The following is an 18,791-nucleotide window of genomic DNA, read 5'->3' on the forward strand; positions in this document are numbered from 1 at the left end:
AAAAAACATTAAAAATATTAGATTAAGGTAAACTCCTTTAATTAAACTTGTCTATACAAGAATGCAGTTGAATGTGATTTACTCTTCTTCCATTTTTGATGTTTTTTATTTAAAAAGACATTTTATACTTAAATTGCAGTGTAAAGAATTCAACTAGCATTTTTATTTCAGCTACTTTTGACTGACAAAACACCGTTTAAATTGAAAATAATTAAAATTTTTCTAAAGCTTTTTATTTTAAATAAGCCAGCTCTGTCTGTATCAAGTCTTAAATTCTGGATTAACATGATTTTTTGCAATTGGAATTTAAATAGTTTTTGGTCGCTGTGGTAGGCAGAGGTTGTAGTAAGCATCTTTGCTCCAAAAGTCTGGGCCCTTCCATCCACACCAACCCTGTACAGGAAAAAGCAAAATAAAGCCATTTCTAAAACAGTTGTGTTTAGCAGATTTGGTCCATGAGTGCTGTCATACATTACAGTTTTTGTTGTTTTCATTATGCATATACTGAATTAATAGAACAGGCTCCATTTTTTGACTCAAAACAGCTAGAAACTACCATGCTGTTAAAATTGAAGTCTAATAGCAACATTATCTTCTGCCTTATGTTTTGAAGGTAGTAAGGTCATATCATATACTATTTTTAATCACATCAATTATTTTCAATTATAAAAATACAGTGTGAAGTCTCTTTTTACAAAATAGTGCATACACTTGGCGTGGTCTTAGAACTTTACAGCATCCGAACTTAGACCCCAATTCTGCAAACATTTATGCATGTATTATATTTATTACAGCAATAGTTTTATTCAAATCAGTGAGACTGGTCAGGTGCTTAAAGTTGAGTGTATTTGTAAATTTCTTCAGGATTTATATTTAGAAATTAACAAATTAAGTGTGTGTGAAGTTTCAATTAACTGTGGAGTTCTATTGATATGACTAGACCAGTCTCAGGACTTGAAAAATTACCAGAAACCTACCATACTAATTTGAGGCAGATGCAAAAGTAAAGGGAGCTACCAGAATAGTTCAAGGACAGTATCCAACCTCAGCTACTGGGAATGGAGAGCATGCTGGATGGAATTCATACCAAAGTGCTTTCCCACCATTCAAAATCAGCCCCAGTTTAGTAGGTGTGATAAATCTGAAGCTGCCTTCCTCCTGCCTGGCTGTTAACAAGGAGTTCTTTCTTCCCAATCTCAGAGCCTACTGCTGCCATGGTATCTGTTATTCTCCAACTCTGCCATTCCTAGAGCCTCACCATTTTTTATTATAAGATATCCTCCTCTCTGAATAGTTCAAATTTCTATCCCTCCTGCTGCTGACTTTTCTGGAGCAGCTGGCATAATGAAACTGATACAATTCATTGTCCTCAATTTCATATCTGCCTATAGGATAAACAGAACCTGACAAGCCTTATTAATTACACTCTGCTACTGCTTAGCTTTACTATGAGCAACGGCAGAGGAACTGGAGCCATCTATCTGCAGATTCAGGAAGATGGAAGTGCATGGTTTATCTTCCAAACTATAAAGACTAGACACAGCCCAAATGTATCCCCAAAATTACTTTTAAAGGGACCCTGATAGCCTTTGTCTATATCACTATAAAAGATATTTACCTAATTTCAGGGAAACTCTCTCAAATTTTTATATTAACATGTATATAACCAGATATAAGAGACTCTGTTCTAGACACAAGGTGGTGGCATCAAGGATATTCAGTCCCAAGGCAAGTAAAGTGCATTCCTTCTTACTGTAAAAAAAAAAAAAAAAGAAAAAGTATGTTCTCCCAGACACTGCACCTCTACAGAGTCATTAAGCTCTACAGGCCAGATGTAAGGATATGCTGTACTGGTACATTCACCTGGCCTCTGGGCTGGCCACCAGGTGGAATCAGCATTTTCCTTTCAGTGATAGTGTCCTTCTTCAGTCCAGAGACTGAGCAAACTCAGTAGGGCTGAATTATATATAAACTGACCCTATGCCCTAAAGGCTGAAAAGTTTATTCCCAAATCTACATGTTTGTAAAAAAGACTACTTTTAAGAGAAATTAAAATTACGCAAGTAAAAAATAATTACAGTGCTATCAACACTGGTCATGCCATATAACCATTTATTAATGTCATAAGTAGAAATTAAATGAAGTTAAAAATCTCACTTTTTCCAAGATAACATGCAGATCTTCTGCACCAGTGTAATGTGGGTCTAGAATCAGAAATTTTGTGTGTCCTGTAACCTCATTCCATGCCACTCCTAGTATTGTGTGAGCCAGAATGCCTCCACCTGGATTGGAGAAAATATATGCTCTTTCTAAGGCTTTGTACAGTTGGACAGACTTATTTTTGCACACATACATATGTTAATACTTTCTATTAGCCAACAGATCTATGAGTGAAGTTTCATTCTCTAGGCTATGAAAAATAGTAGGGTAACTGCATCGTGTGAGATCCTTCATGGAATATGATAGCCAAAATAAAGACAAATAAATAATTTTACTTAACAATTTGATCTCAGTCTCTCTCCCAATTCAGCAGTATTATGATCCCACCCCACCAGCTGAAGACATGAACATTTTGAATACACCAGTTATGTCCCGTCTATATAGAAATGGTCAGTTCTAGAAGAGGACCCCAGTCTAAGAAACTTCCCAAAAATAAAAAGACTAAATAAAAAAAAATATAATTGTTAATTTGTGAGCAATAAATCAAAAGAGGAGAAAAAGAAGGGATATGGTATGTATAACCAGAGCACAACAGTGTTTTGTTACTAGATACTAAGGTTGACACACACAAGTCTAAAATGTTAAAACTATGAGGATTAGGTGTAAAAGTCCATAAAGGTAAATACCAGTTGTCTGTTTCTCACCCCTCCAACACAATTAGGCTACAAGCTGGGTGACTAGACTGAGATAAGGAGGGACTAGAAGAAACCAAATAATATGTAAGTATTTCCTTTCTATTACATGCCCCAGGTCATTCTGGACATTAAGAATGTCAAAATCAAATACATTAGAGTGAGTACTGAGAACCACTTGCCATGGTAACCCTTGAAAAATCTTCCTGATTGCAGCATACCTCCTCCAAAGATGGCATCTGTAAATGCCTCAAGATCTCCCTATAATAGCAAGAAAGGATGTTTAGGTGGCCTTGCATAATCTCAATGGGAAGGTACCTCCCTATCTGGTCAAACGTACATGATCCAGCACACTGCCAGAATGGTCCAAGACACCTGGTGGAGAGGCACCACTTTTAGCTTGGTAGCTTTCCTTAATTAATTCAACAATCTTGCCACAGAAGCTTTGGAAGTCATGAGCTTTTTTTCTTAGTATCTCCATACAGGATGAAAATCACTAGACAGGTGTAGTTTAGAGGAGGTAATAAGTTTCAGAACCCATCTAACCATCACTGTTTCCATAGGTTCTCTGAGGACTTGGGAAGGAGCTGAATTTCTGAGCCAGGATGTCTGCTGTTTCCCACTCACTAGCTCAATGAAGATTAGGTGCAGGAAGAATGGTTTCTGGCTTTTCTTACTCCAACCTGCAACAATGGGAGGGGACCTCTTGCTGAGTTGGCCTCAGCTCTACATGTAATCATCTCTTCAGCAACTGGTTACCTTGAGAGGAACCTGATAGTCCACTTCCATAGAATACAGCTCTGATGGTTCAGTGTTGTGGGGCCACAGAAACTCCACAAAAGGGAGTATAAAAGGGGAGAAAACCCACAAGAAAGGGTGGGGATATCAGTATGGGGGAGGGGAAATGATCCAACTTTCAAAAATTGTTTTATTTAGGGTCCTTGAAAGCCTGCAGTTAAGGCATGCGGGGCCTTTGGTGCTTCCACTAACAATGCCAAGCACACTGCACATCCAGATGGAAATTCCTTGGGATTTCTGGAATTCAGCACAGTAAAACTAACCCTCCAGAGAAGAATTCATAATGGTGGCGGGGGTTTTACAAGCAGAAATTAGGTTCCTTCAGAAGGGCTTATGCCAGGACTGGTAAAGCCACACGAGAATCAAAGGAAAATGTAGGCAGATTGGATATTAGTTTTCACAAGACAAATGAATTGATATGGGCTAGGAGATGCAGATTACAATGGGTCACATGCATTGAACCTATCTGAGATTCCTGAGGCTGGGGTCCTTGTGAAAAGCTCTTACACTGAAGCTTCTGAAGAAAAACACAGAGACCCAAGACTGAAGATTGTAAATTTACAGAGCAATTTCTACTTGCTGCTGATTAGTGGGTAGCACTTATGGACAGTTCTAGATGGAGCAGGGAAAGAAAGATTAAAATACCAAAGGAACTTCTTAATGACAAAGCACTGCCATATTCTATCAGGTCAGAAAGGGTGAGAAGAAGGTAAATGCCAAAAATCAAAGCAAAAAGAATAGTTAAAAAGCATATAAAGAAGTTTCTGCCTGCTAAGAAACAGGCAACTTTATCTGTCAGCCAGAAATGACCCTCTTCTAGGGAGTTGAAGAAATAAATTTTGTTATAATTTTTTCTATCTCTACCTTATGATGGGGTGGTCAATATTACCCAGAGTTCAGACAGATCTGGATGACATTATAAATCCTTGTCCATAAATATGTTAGGACGGGGAATATGATTAAAATGAAAATAAGATATTTATATTAAGGCTGATTTTTAAAAAATGTTTTTCTCTACTTTTTCAAAGCACCATTCCCCTTCAGGACAGTATCAGTAAAAATTCAAATGTTCTTAAAACCCAAATTTCCTTACCTGTGTTACCAACATTTTAAATTATTAAAATATTTCATCTGGTTTTAGGAAAGAAATTTTTGCTAAGGAATTAAAGCCAATAAAAATGCTGCTCTTGAACGCTCAAGGGAGTCACTGCTGAGTAATACAAAATAATTCTCTAATAGTGTTGCTAGTGCGGGGAGCAGACTATTTTGTAAAATCAGAGTAGCTGGCTCACCAACCCTGGAATGCAAACTTCAAAACCTATTTGTTAGTCTCTTGAATTTAGAGAACATCATTCAGACTGACTTCAGCCAGCCTGCGCTATACTAAGTTTGGGGACCTAGATCACCATGAAAAGATACCAGCCAAATCAGCTTTTTATGGTCCTTCACCTTAGAGCAGATAAAAGACAATACTAAGGTGTGTATCTGAACTTGGTTAATCTTGCAATCTCCCTCGCAGCAGAGACTGTGAGGGAGATTCCCACACCTGAGCCATTCTTTTTAGGTGACAAATTGAGGAACAGTGCCAGACTGAGGTGTTGATAGAGGTTTCAGAACAAATTGATAAATTAAATGGTAATAAGTCACCAGAACAAGATGGTACTCACCCAAGAGTTCTGAAAAAACTCAAATATGAAATAGCAGAACTACTAACTGTGGCATGTAACCTATCACATAAATCAGCTTATTTACCAGATGACTGGAGGATAGCTAATGTGTTGCCCATTTTTAAAAAAGGCTCCAGAGGCAATCCTGGCAACCACAGGCCTGTAAGCCTAACTTCAATACCAGGCAAACTGGTTGAAACTATAGTAAAGAAAAGAATTCTCAGACACACAGATAAACATGATTTGTTGGATAAGAGTCAACAGGGCTTTTGTAAAGGAAAATCATGCCTCACCAATCTATTAGAATTCTTTGAGGATGTCAGCAAGCATGTGGACAAGGGTGATCCAGTGAATATACTGTTCTTGGACTTTCAAAAAGCCTTTGACAAAGTCCCTCACCAAAGGCTCTTAAGCAAAGTAAGCAGTCATGGAATAAGAGGGAAGGTCCTCTTATGGATCAGTGACTGGTTAAAAGACAGGAAACAAAAAGGGTAGGAATAATTGGTCTGTTTTCAGAACAGAGAGAGGTAAATAGTGGGGTCCTCCAGGGATCTGTACAGGAAGCAATGCTTTTCAACATATTCATAAATTATCTGGAAAAAGGGGTAAACACTGAAGTGGCAAAGTCTGCAGATGATACAAAATAAATCAAGACAGTTAAGTCCACAGCTGGCTGCGAAGAGTTACAAAAGGATCTCACAAAACTGGGTGACAGGGCAACAAAATCATAGATGAAATTCAATGCTGATAAATTCAAACTAATGCATATTGGAAAACATAATCCAAACTATACATACAGAATGATGCGGTCTAAATTAACCACTTAAAAAGAGATCTTGGGGTCATTGTGGATACAGTACTTCTCTGAAAACATCTGCTCAATGTGCAGTGGCAGTCAAAAAAGCTAACAGAATGTTAGGAACCAATAGGAAAGGGATAGAGAAGAAGACAATAAATATAATGAGTGAGAAAGTTCCTCCTCTACCTTGGTGGGTCTTGCACTTACTGATAGATTTGCTCACCTTGGAGCTTCACGGCAACCCTCAGTTTAACTGTTTTTGTGAACCCATAGTCCGGGTCAACTCCTACTGTGTCTGACCAGGAGTTGGAAGGTTTGGGGGGAACCCAGGGCCGCCCTCCACTCCGGGTTCCAGCCCAGGGCCCTGTGGAATGCAGCTGTCTAGAGTGCCTCCTGGAACAGCTGTGCAACAGCTACAACTCCCTGGGCTACTTCCCCATGGCCTCCTCCCAACACCTTCTTTATCCTCACCATAGGACCTTCCTCCTGGTGTCTGATAATGCTTGTACTCCTCAGTCCTCCAACAGTCCGCATTCTCACTCTCACCTCCCAGTGCCTCTTGCTCCCAGCTCCTTACACGCGCACCACAAACAGAAGTAAACGCCTTTTTAAACCCAGGTACCCTGATTAGCCTGCCTCAATTGATTCTAGCAGCTTCTTGATCGGCTGCAGGTGTTCTAATCAGCCTGTCTGTCACAGTAGTCTCCAGAAGGTTCCTGATTGTTCTGGAACCTTCCCTGCTACCTTACCCAGGGAAAAGGGATCTACTTAACCTGGGGCTAATATATCTGCCTTCTACTACTCTCCTGTAGCCATCCGGCATGACCCTGTCACAAGTGCCACTATATAAATCTAGGGTACAACCACACCTTGAATACTGGTCTCCCCATCTTAGTAAACATATATTAGAAATGGAAAAGGTACAGAGAAAGGCAACAAAAATGATTAAGGGTATGGAACAGCTTCCGTATAAGGAGAAATTAAAAAGACTGGGACTTTTCAGCTTGGAAAAGAGATGACAAAGAGGGGATATGATAGAGGTCTATAAAATCATAAATAGTGCAGAGAAAGTACAGTAGAACCTCATTGTGACGAACACCAGTTACAAACTGATCGGTCAGTCACACATCTCATTTGGAACCAGAAGCATGCAATCAGGCAGTAGCAGAGACAAAAATAAATAAATAAAGCAAATACAGTTCAATACTGTGTTATACGTAAACTACTAAAAAAATAAAGGGAAAGTTTAAAAAAAATTGACAAAGTAAGGAAACTGTCTTTGTGCTTGTTTCATTTAAATTAAGATAGGTAAAAGAACATTTTTCTTCTGCATAGTAAAATTTCAAAGCTGTATTAAGTCAATGTTCAGTTGTAAACTTTTGAAAGAACAACCATAACATTTTGTTCCGTTATGAACATTTCAGAGTGATGAACAACCTCCATTCCCAAGGTGTTCATAACTCTGAGGGTCTACTGTACATATGGAAGTGTTATTTACCCCTTCATATAACACAAGAACCAGGGGTCACCTGATGAAATTAATGAACAGCAGGTTTAAAACAAACAAAAGGAAGTACTTCTTTATACAATGCAGTCAACCTTTGGAACTTATTGCCAGGGGATGTTGTGAAGGCCATAAGTATAACTGGGTTAAAAAAAGAATCAGATAAGTTCATGGAGGATAGGTCCGTCAATGGCTAGGGATGCTGTCCCATGCACTCGGTGTCCCTAGCCTCTGACTGCTAGATGCTGGGACTGGACGACAGGAGATGAATCACGCAATAACTGCCCTGTTCTATTCATACCCTTTGAAGCATCTGGCACTGATCACTGTTGGAAGACAGGATACTGGTCTAGATGGACCAATGGACCAGTATGGCCATTTTTATGTTCGGGTTGTTCTGGATACCTAGGATTTTCTCTGTAACACTCACTAAGTAGTGTATATGAAAATAAACCTTGACAGAAGTGACCAACAAACATTCATTGGCATTTTTCAAGAGTGAAAGGCTTACCAATCATAACTGGAGTTCCTTCAGTCTTGAAATGATTAGCAAGTTCTCTTCCCTGAGAAGCTAGCTCAGAACCCTGGCTGTATAAGAAACACAACATTAGATTATCCTCTTTATTAGGTTTCATTTCCTATTTATCTCTTTCACTATTTAGCCATATACATTTGTAATTCCTATGCTATATAATAAGAATTTAAAAAAATATATTTTATTACACCCCCTCCACCCTGAATAACACTGTAACAGGACTAGGAGTTTTATAATACAGGAAAACCACACTGGAGTAAACTTAACATTTGTGCTCACACAAGCTGGTGCAACCACCCAATATAATTTAGAGAGAAGAGTATGATAAGTTCTATCCAATTCAGACAGTGTCACTGAAGGATGCCTGTTGGGAGCTGTGCCTCTCAATGAAAAGAAAGATACCATGATAACAGCTTCATGGTGGCTTCAAACTGGAAGTTTATGGAAAAAGATTTAAGAACCTCAACTAAACAGCCCCAGGGTTCTCTCAACAAGAGAGAAATCTACATTCTTATTTAATGGCAAAAAACTTTGTTAACAAGGAGTTAAGGTTGCCTGGGGGTTCTTGCCGAGTCCAGGGGGGCCGAGTTAAGGCTTGGACCTAACTCTGCATTCCCTGGTTTTCAGAAGTTTGAGTTTTGCTAAACTTGACGTTTTGGAAGGGCACAAGCTATAACTGGGCAACCATAACTCTGTGTTAATGAAGTATTTTGTCATTTAATCTCCTAAATTTTTTAATCGGAAGAGAAACGTTTGTTGGTAGGAGTTAATGTTCATTTAGGCAGTGATAGTTTTCCCCTATGTTTGCAGTTGATGTGCTACTATGGCTTGTAATAATCAACAGACCTAGCTTTTATACAGTGTTTTTCACCAGTAGATGCAAAGAACTTTACATCATTATCCCCATTTTACAGATGGTAAACTGAGGCACAGAGCGGGGAACTGACTTGCCCAAAATCAACCAGTCCCATGGTCTCTGGGCCCCACAGATCCTGGCAAACACATACAGACAGAGAGAGGCTCAGACTCCACCAAGAGAGGTAGCCCCAGATTGGGCATACATATGGGAGGGGATGTGGGGCTGGCAGGATCCTCTGCCCCAATTCTCTGCAAGTGCCACATCACACAGTCCCATGTCTCCCTTCCCAGTCTCCCACTCCTCCCCTCATGCTCCAAGTAGCCCCCATTGCTCCCCCTCACCTGACCCCAAACCCTCTCCTACCCACATATCCTCAATTATTCCCATCGCCATAATTGCCCCCTCCTTGCTGAACCCAAAACCCCTCTCTCCCCTGATTCCCACCTACTCTTCCACCCCAATCACCATCCCTTACCAGTGAGCATTTGCATGTGTATTTATTTTCTTTCCAAAAACAGTTTCAGTGACTTCTGAATATTCTGCTGAACTCAGATTATACTTCCCCAAAACAAAAAACCCTTGCCAGGGTCAGACTGTAGCAACATGCCTCCTTTTTATTTCAGATTTCTGCTTAGAGTTGGACTTAAACTCACAGAGCCTGGGCAGTGCTCAGGTTCAATGCCGGCAATATTCCCCCTTGAGCCACTCAGGCCTTGTGAGTCATAGCTGGCTTTCAGCTCCCTTCACTTATTTCTCTGCACATGTGCAGTGGAATCCATTTGGTGCATGAGCACCTATACCCTGGGCATTGAACTCAGGCTGCCAACTCCCTTTGCACATGCCACTAACCAATTTGCAGTTATTACAAACTGTTGACTAACATACACTGGCTACCAAACATATTCATTATGCTGATTATAACCACTGGCAATACATATATTTTAAACATTTAAATATACATATTAAGTATTACTATAGTAACCATATAGCCTAGATTGGCCTGCACCTTTGTTATAATCCTGAACACTTATGCTAAGTATCCCATAATGGCTTGCATTAGCTGACATAAGCCTTGGATTGAATAGCCAGGAAAACTCTAGAGTATCAGGACCGATGATTATTTCTTTGTAAAAACAGGAAAAGAGCTGCCCACACAAGTCCATTAAGTGCCTTCCTCCCCCTTAGTACCTGGAATGCTCTCAAAAAAAGGTAAGACTCCATCATAACCTGGAAGACATTGGACACACCATGGTACCAGAACAAACAAGGCAAAAAGCTGACTGACTAAATAACATATATGGTATCCTTCTCTGGTAAACATGCAGGGTCCAAAAGGATGACTTTAGGGGCATAGCTTTGGAGAGCACCCCCTTAGCCTAAGGTGAATGTAACACTGCTGCATTGGACTGCTCTTCAGAGACTGGTATCGTATCAAACCTTTTCCCTGTACCCTATTAATAAACCTGACTGACACTGGTTATTTGATCTCTTGAGTATCTCTCGTAACGAACCAAAGTACGGTCAAGCAATTGACTATACAATTTATAAACAAAACTTAGACCCAATCCTGCAAAGAGCTCTGCACAGACAGATCCCCTGTGCCTGTGCCTTATTTCAGTGGGGCTGGGTGCAGGGGCCACCAGCAGAAGGTCCTTGCAGGATTGGGGTTAATATCCTATTACTACTAATAGTCTCTTAAGTGATCCATTCTTCACCACAACACTTTCCCCCAATAAAGAATTAATCACGGAGACACAAAATTAACAAATATTCATTCTTACCTGACAAACAGTATTTTTGAAGTTATTCCTAATAACTGGTTCAATACAAGTTGTACCTCAATAGAGCCAATCCACTGCCGCGACCCAACAAATGCAGCTGGTTTGTCTCCAACATCAACTAGTGCCTTTGTAACACAGATCCCATAAAGAAAAAAAGAAACAGTATGTAATGGACATTTTTACAGTTTCTACCTATAATATTCACTTAATTCACATACAGTATAATATTTCTGGAACCTAACTTGTCAAAAGCAGGCACACATTTACTGAATACAGGTATGACTGAATATTAAATGAAACAAAAGATCCTGTTTAAAAATGGTAAGATTTTTTCTGTCCATGTTGGAAACATTTTCTTTTCTCAAACACCAGCTGGGAAATAAATGTCACTAAATGTAGCTTGAAGAAATATTACTATTTTATTAAATTTTGAAAAATTAGAATAGCTCTACCGGCAAATATTTCACACAAATACTAGTTATATATTGGATCTAACTTCTTGTTTACATTTAACACACTTCCTGGAACTCCTTTCAACATGCTTATATCAGTTAGGAGGGTATTTGCAGTTTCTCCTTCCTTGGTGTTCACACCTGAACTACTAGAAGAGGGCCTCATCCTCCCTGACTGAACTAACCTCGTTATCCCTAGCCTGATTCTTGCTTGCATATTTATACCTGCCTCTGGAATTTCCACTACATGCATCTGACAAAGTGGATATTCAACCACGAAAGCTTATGCTCCAATATGTCTGTTAGTCGATAAGGTGCCAAAGGACTTTTTGTCACTTTTACAGATCCAGACTAACACGGCTACTCCTCTGATATATAATATATTAGAAATTCTGTGCATATTGCCAATTACAATTTGATTTTAAAATCTTAACTGTATATTTAATCTACAACTCTTCAGATTTTTTATTTTACATTCACTGTCTGACTTTATTCAAATTCTATTTCTATACATAAAATACTGAAAATTATGTATGTTTTGATTTTATTTCTGCCATCTGAACTGAATCAATTTCATTCTCAAGTGGGTTAACAGTCAACATTTTATAATCTGATAAAGATTCAGATCGAAAGCCGTATAAGTATTATTGTACAGTCTAAACACTTTCAAAATCGCGATGCTGTCAAATTTGTTAAATAAATAAATATAACCCAAAACACTATTTTCACAAGACACTAAAGATAAAAGTTGAGAGTTTCTGCTGATGTACAGAATGCGCTAACCAAACATGCATTGTTTCTCCAATGGTACTAACATAACTAAACATATAAGACACACATGCACACCTCTCACAAAGAAGAGAATGTTAATTTCTGGAACATTACAAAGAGAAAAATACCCTCACGCTCATGCACACACAACATCTGCCAAATAAGAAAGGAATAAATCAGTCCTTATTAATCTGGGGCCTGATCCAGCTCGGAACTGGATTGGGCCCCCAAATCTCTCACATTTGGTAAACATTGTGAGTGTGTATTTTATCTGTGTTATGATTTGAGATTCCAAGAGACTACCAACCAAAAGAACTTATAATAAAAATCTTATTTCATGAAACTCTTTTGAAGAAAGGGGAAACTATTTTAACATCAGTCATTTAATGTACATAACTGGAAACAGAATCCATTACAACAAAATGTTCTAGGAGTGATACTTCAGAAGTCTTACAGATAAATGTGAATAGTAACTATGAACGGATTAAATTAGGTTTTTCTTTTTAAAAAAAGAGTTTATTCCATAGAGCACGTTAAAATCAATGGAATAGTACTTTTAATTAGTTCTACAGCATTAATTGATTTTTCAAGAGGAATACAGTAAATACACATGAAATGCAGTCTGTATCTTTGTCCTGTACCTGTTGAATCTCCTTGTGTGTAGGTATAGATTTCTCTGTGTAACCCTGATGCTTTAACCATGAACAGATAGTCTGCAGGGACCGGTACGCACATCCCCAGCCATTATCATCTATTCGATCCTGCATATAATGATGATAACTATATACACCATGTACCAAATACACCTGAGCAGAAAAAGAAAAGACAAAAAAAAAAAAATCTCTATCTCAGGAGCTGTTGTCTCAGAAGCTGAATATTTATTATTTGATTTTGACACTTGCAGTTTGTTAGTTTTCAAATGATTGATTACGATTCATGAGAGAAATAGCTGTGAGACTTCTTGCTTCCCCATAGCCAAGACATAACTTGAAGGTTTTGGTTTGTTTGGTTTTTTTAAAGAACAAGGGAAAAATTCTTAAAGTGCATTTTTATAATTCAGTTGTCAGCTTTTTAAACTGAATCAGTGATATCTTGTCACTGGACTTGTAAGCAATTTTCTGTAAATTCAGGGACACAGTCAGAATGTTTTACCTGGCATATTGATGTCTCATGTTAGGGGATGAATTCAAATAGCAAATCCTAGAGGCCAGTGAAGTGGTGGTACAGACAGTTAGGATCATGATCTAGCTAGAGTATGGGTGCCAAATGCAGTGTTGATTGAATCATTGTGAATGAAATTAACAGGTCACAGTAACATCTAGATATTAAGCCAATTAGATCACTTGCTTGAATGTGTAGCCCCATGCAGAGGAATGGCTATCAGACCACTGTCGAAAGAACATAAGAACGGCCATACTGGGTCAGACCAAAGGTCCATCAAGACCAGTATCCTGTCCTCTGACAGTGGCTAATGGCAGGTGCCCCAAAGGGAATGAACAAAGAGGTTATCATCAAGAGATTCATGCCCTGTCACCCAATCCCAGCTTCTGGCAAACAGGCTAGGGACACCATTCCTGCCCATCCTAATAGCCATTGATGGACCTATCTTCCATGAATCTATCTAGCTCCCTTTGAACCCCCATTACAGTATTGGCCTTCACAACACCATCTGGCAATGAGTTCCAGAGGTTGACAGTGCGTTGCATGAAAAAATACTTTCTTGTGTTTGTTTTAAACCTGCTATCTATTAATTTCATTTGGTGACCCCTTGTTCTTGTATTATGAGGAGTAAATAATACTTCCTTATTTACTTTTTCTATACCACTCATGATTTTATAAACCTCTATCATATCCCCCCTTAGTCGCCTCTTTTCCAAGCTGAAAAATCCCAGTCTTATTAATCTCTCCTCATACAGAAGCCGTTCTATCCCCCTTATAATTTTTGTTGCCCTTTTCTGAACCTTTTCCAATTCCAATATATCTTTTTTGAGATGGGGCAACCACATCTGCACGCAGTATTCAAGGTGTGGCAGTACCATGGATTTATAGAGTGGCAATATGATATTTTCTATCTTATTATCTATCCCTTTCTTGATGATTCCCAACATTCTGTTCGCTTTTTTGACTGTGACTGCTGCGGGACACCACTATTTACCTCTCTCCATTCTGAAAACTGACCATTTATTCTTACTCTTTGTTTCCTATCTTTTAACCAGTTACCAATCCATAATAGGACCTTCCCTCTTATCCCATTACAGCTTACTTTGCTTAATAGCCTTTGGTGAGGGGACCTTGTCAAAGGCTTTCTGAAAATCTAAGTACACTCTATCCACTGGATCACCCTTATGCTTGTTGACATGCTTGTTGACCCCCTCAAAGAATTCTAGTAGATTGGTGAGGCATGATTTCCCTTTACAAAAACCATGTTGACTCTTCCCCAACAAATCATGTTAATCTGCTTCTTTTACTTTGTTGTTTAGCGACGGTTGCACTTTTTTGGTTCTCTAACTATATTTTTTAATTTGAGGTATACATTTAAGTTAAGCCTCTATTATGTGGTCTTTAAAAGATTTCCATGCAGCTTGCAGGGATTTCACTTTTGGCACCTTTTAATTTCTGTTTAACTAACTTCCTCAGTTTTGCGTAGTTCCCCTTTCTGAAATTAAATGCTACCATGTTGGGCTGCGGTGGTGTTGTCCCTGCTACAGGGATGTTAAATCTAATTATATTAGAGGAAGGCAAACAATTTACTTGCCAACAGATATTATATGTTACTGAAAAAAAAAAAATCAATGTTGGAGGCACACCAATATCCAATATTCTAAAACCCCTTATTTCCTTAACTAAGTTATCAATAATTTAAATTTATTTTTTAAACAATAACCTAAATTTGGGGCAAATTTGACCTGATAGAGTTATTCTGTATCAATACTGGAAACTACTGTACATAGCACGGATTCTAAAACTCTATAGTATATCCCCATGGAAGTTGCAAGAGGGCATGGCTTTTTTTTTCTCCCCCTGACCCCTCCTGGTAGCTGCTTTTAATCCTTTGTCCTCTCCCTATTATTACAGTACTACTCACAGCAGTTTCTACAGCCAAAGCAGCATACTATAGCAGTAGGAGCAACAGAGAAGCAGGAGGGAGCTACAGACACAGCTGCAGAGATACAGAGTTTTAGAAAACTCTTATTCTAACAGCAAGATCTGTACTATCAATAATACATTATAATAATTTTATTTATCCCTATCCAAAGGCCTCTGGAACACCTTAATGAAAAGGTAAATGCAATGCTTAGTCCCTTTCTTTTAATGTTGTCTCTTCCCCTTCACTGCCTGAGGTGTCATACCATTATTTTTTGCAGCATCCATTTAGATTGTACAGTTTCTGAGGCCAGGACCTGGTCTTATATCCGTAAAGTGCCATCCACATACCAAAATTAATAATAAAAGCAATAATAGAATTAAAAACAGAGAACTGTACCCTAACATTTTGCCAGAGCAGATCTAGAGACACTAACAAACCCCACATCACTCTCTACTACTAGACATTAAACAAAAATATACAATCAAAATGACAATGGAAATAAAAGTCAGTCTTGAGTCTTTCCCTGAAGGATTTTAATGACACGTTTAGGTGTATCTAAAGAGAAGGGGTGAGACAAGGAAGAGAATTAAAGAGCCACAGTCCTCCAGTCCCCCCCACAAACTTCTCTCAAGATTATAATTCATGAAGATTACCAGTGCCATTCTTGAGACTCTCACCTGTCATCACAGGACAATCAGCAAAATAGTCCCTCAATTAAGATTGGTGCTATAAGGTCCTACCAGACAGAGAAGATTATGAAGCATGAGCACAGACCTGAAGTTCTCAACTTTTTCCATATTTGGGATCTTCTTTTCTACACCAGAATCACCCAAAGACCTCCACTTTCCTCCAACTCGGATCCATCTCCATTTAACAGTATGAGAAAGGATGGGGTGGTCACGAATCTGATCCTGAGAATCCATGATAAAGGCCGAAGGTTCTCCAGCTTTTTCATTCTACAGACCACTTTGTCTGAGAGAGATTGTTCCACAAACTCTCTTCATTGCTTGGTTCTCAAAGTGTTTCATTTTGTAGACCTTAGTTTGAGAATGTTGGCAGAGACTTTTGAAGACCAAATCCTTTGACTGTTGTGGTTCAGCTGTAGCTGTCAAAATGGCTTGTAAGGGTACACTCACACTGAAATGTTTGTCTATAGCTTTAGCTCGCTGCAGTTAAGTCCACAGTTTCTAAATATTTTAAAAATAAAATTAATTTCTCCTATGACTGAAAAGAACTGAGCTTCCAGGTTCCAACTTGTGAAACTTGTCAACCTATCTAGAGATAACAGCATCTCTAGAAAGGGTGGGCAAAGAATGAGAGCCTGGATTAATTTTCCTGCCTTATTTATTTTTAGCTTTCAGTAGTTGTTTCACATACAGTCAGAGATTTTAGTCAAATAAAAAGGCTACCATGATGACTACATGAAATGGAAATGTAGCATTGGGTATGACATCAGATTTAACATAAGAATATAAGAATGGCCATACTGGGTCAGACCAAAGGTCCATCCAGCCCAGTATCCTGTCTACCGACAGTGGCCAATGCCAAGTGCCCCAGAGGCAGTTAACCTAACAGATAATGATCTAGTGATCTCTCTCCTGCCATCCATCTCCACTCTCCGACAAACAGAGGCTAGGGACACCATTTCTTACCCATCCTGGCTAACAGCCATTAATGGACTTAACCTCCATGAATTTATCCAGTTCTCTTTTAAACCCTGTTATAGTCCTAGCCTTCGCAACCTCCTCAGGCACGGAGTTCCACAGGTTGACTGTGTGCTGAGTGAAGAAGAACTTCCTTTTATTTGCTTTAAACCTGCTACCCATTAATGTCATTTGGTGGCCCCTAGTTCTTATATTATGGGAACAAGTAAGTAACTTTTCCCTATTCACTTTCTCAACACTACTCATGATTTTATATACCTCTATCATATCCCCCCTTAGTCTCCTATGTCCTTATGATGTGATTTGTGATTATCAACAATATTTATGTAAAAGAAGCATTCTCCTATAAATGCCTCAAGTGAAACTTACCATACCAGCCTCTATGACAGGTGGATTGAGGTATATGTGTGGATTTCTGAGATAGCCATCTTTATATGGTTCGTCTGGAAAGCGATAAGCATTCGCTCTTCTTAAATATGGTCTATCAGAGGGCAGATGGAACAGTTCATGTAATTCCTATATGTAAGTCAGAATCAAAATGAAGGGATAACAAACAAGAGAATAATTCAAGTTTCTTTAAAAAAATTACTCCAAATGGTAGTGAAGTTTTCATAACCAATATTGTTTTTAATATAGCAGTCTAGAAATTGTTACACACTAAAACCTCTAGAATAATCAATATTGAATGTATGTGTTTAACACTAACATGCCAGTACTGCAAAGAACTCTATGCAGGTAGACCCTTATGCCTATGCAGAGACTTATTGAAGTGAACGGGACTCAGCATGGGCTGGGAGCTCTTTTCAGGACTGGGGCCTCAATTACAAATAGAATGTATGGCAAAAAGTGCAATCAAAAAGAGATTAATTTTATGAAAATAATACACAATGTTAAATAGTACTGAGAATAAAGAAATATGAAACAATTTGTCTATCTGACACATTATTAGAAATTAAAGAAAATGAGCTCACATTTTGAGCAAATTCTATTCTTTTTGTAAATATAATCTCTTAAACACCATCTGGCAACTGAGTGAAAACACAATTAAACTGAGAGAACTGAACAATCCTTATACAAGTACATGTAAATGGAGACCCTCACTATTTTAATTAATAAATTCCTGTATAAATCCATTTAGGTTCTCTTATACAAATAACCATAAATGTCTGTTTATGAAGAAAAGTGCCTGATGAACACTTTAAAAATATGTTTCAACAAACCAAATATATATATGTTCAGTATTCTGTTTCGGTCATAATTACAAATCATGCTCTGTCAATATTTGGTCTACAGCAGCTAACTTTACCTTTCTGTAAGTCTCTAGCTGATTATCTGAAATGCCTGTAGGATACGAAATTGTTACAAGGTGCTTTTTTCCTGGTAGCATGAAGTGAAATTGTTCAGGTACCACAATAGATGTTCCCTTCATATATTTCAAAATGCATCTTTCCATATCAGTTAGTTGCTTATGAATTGCATTCACCAGGAGATTTCGTACACTATGAGATATAAGGGAAAATATTTAAGAACTAGAACACCAGCAATGCTGGCTCATTCTTATAGCTATACAAGCTTCAGAGTGGTAGCCGTGTTAGTCTGTATCAGCAAAAGCAATGAGGAGTCCTTGAGGCACCTTAGAGACTAACAAATTTATTTGGGCACAAGCTTTCGTGGCCTAAAACCCACTTCATTAGATGCATAGAGTGGAAAATACAGTAGCAGGTATAAATACACAGTACATGAAAAGATGGGAGTTGCCTTACCAAGTGGGGGGTCAGTGCTAACGAGACAATTCAATTAACGGTAGAATACCAAGCGAGGAAAAATCACTTTTGTGGTGGTAATGAGGGTGGCCTATTTCAAACAGTTAGCAAGAAGGCGTGAGTAACAGTAAGGAGAAATTAATATGGGAAAATTTAATTTTCCCCTACTGTCACTCACACCTTCTTGTCAACTGTTTGAAATGGGCTACTGTATTTTCCACTCCATGAATCTGATGAAGTGGGTTTTAGCCCACAAAA

General features: G+C 38.5%; 1 protein-coding gene across 9 annotated transcripts in view; it reads right to left on the minus strand.

Moving 5' to 3' along the window:
* UFSP2 (UFM1 specific peptidase 2) overlaps positions 1-18,791 on the minus strand; it is a 27,705-nt gene continuing 8,914 nt past the window's right edge. For 5 of the 9 annotated variants that reach the window (XM_077815553.1, XM_077815557.1, XM_077815554.1 and 2 more), the window contains exons 6-12: positions 18,077-18,269; positions 17,140-17,286; positions 12,660-12,824; positions 10,796-10,920; positions 8,132-8,208; positions 2,158-2,282; positions 1-393 (exon numbers count right to left, since the gene is read on the minus strand). In XM_077815553.1, coding sequence (XP_077671679.1) covers positions 307-393; positions 2,158-2,282; positions 8,132-8,208; positions 10,796-10,920; positions 12,660-12,824; positions 17,140-17,286; positions 18,077-18,269 — 919 coding nt within the window. In that variant the 3' untranslated portion in view covers positions 1-306. Of the gene's footprint in view, positions 394-1,618; positions 1,753-2,157; positions 2,283-3,034; positions 3,114-8,131; positions 8,209-10,795; positions 10,921-12,659; positions 12,825-17,139; positions 17,287-18,076; positions 18,270-18,791 lie in introns of those variants that run through there. The other 4 variants (XR_013345960.1, XM_077815551.1, XM_077815555.1 and 1 more) reach the window with 4 other exon arrangements.

The sequence above is a fragment of the Eretmochelys imbricata genome, chromosome 4 (genome assembly GCF_965152235.1).
Source record: "Eretmochelys imbricata isolate rEreImb1 chromosome 4, rEreImb1.hap1, whole genome shotgun sequence".
NCBI classification, from domain to species: domain Eukaryota; kingdom Metazoa; phylum Chordata; order Testudines; family Cheloniidae; genus Eretmochelys; species Eretmochelys imbricata.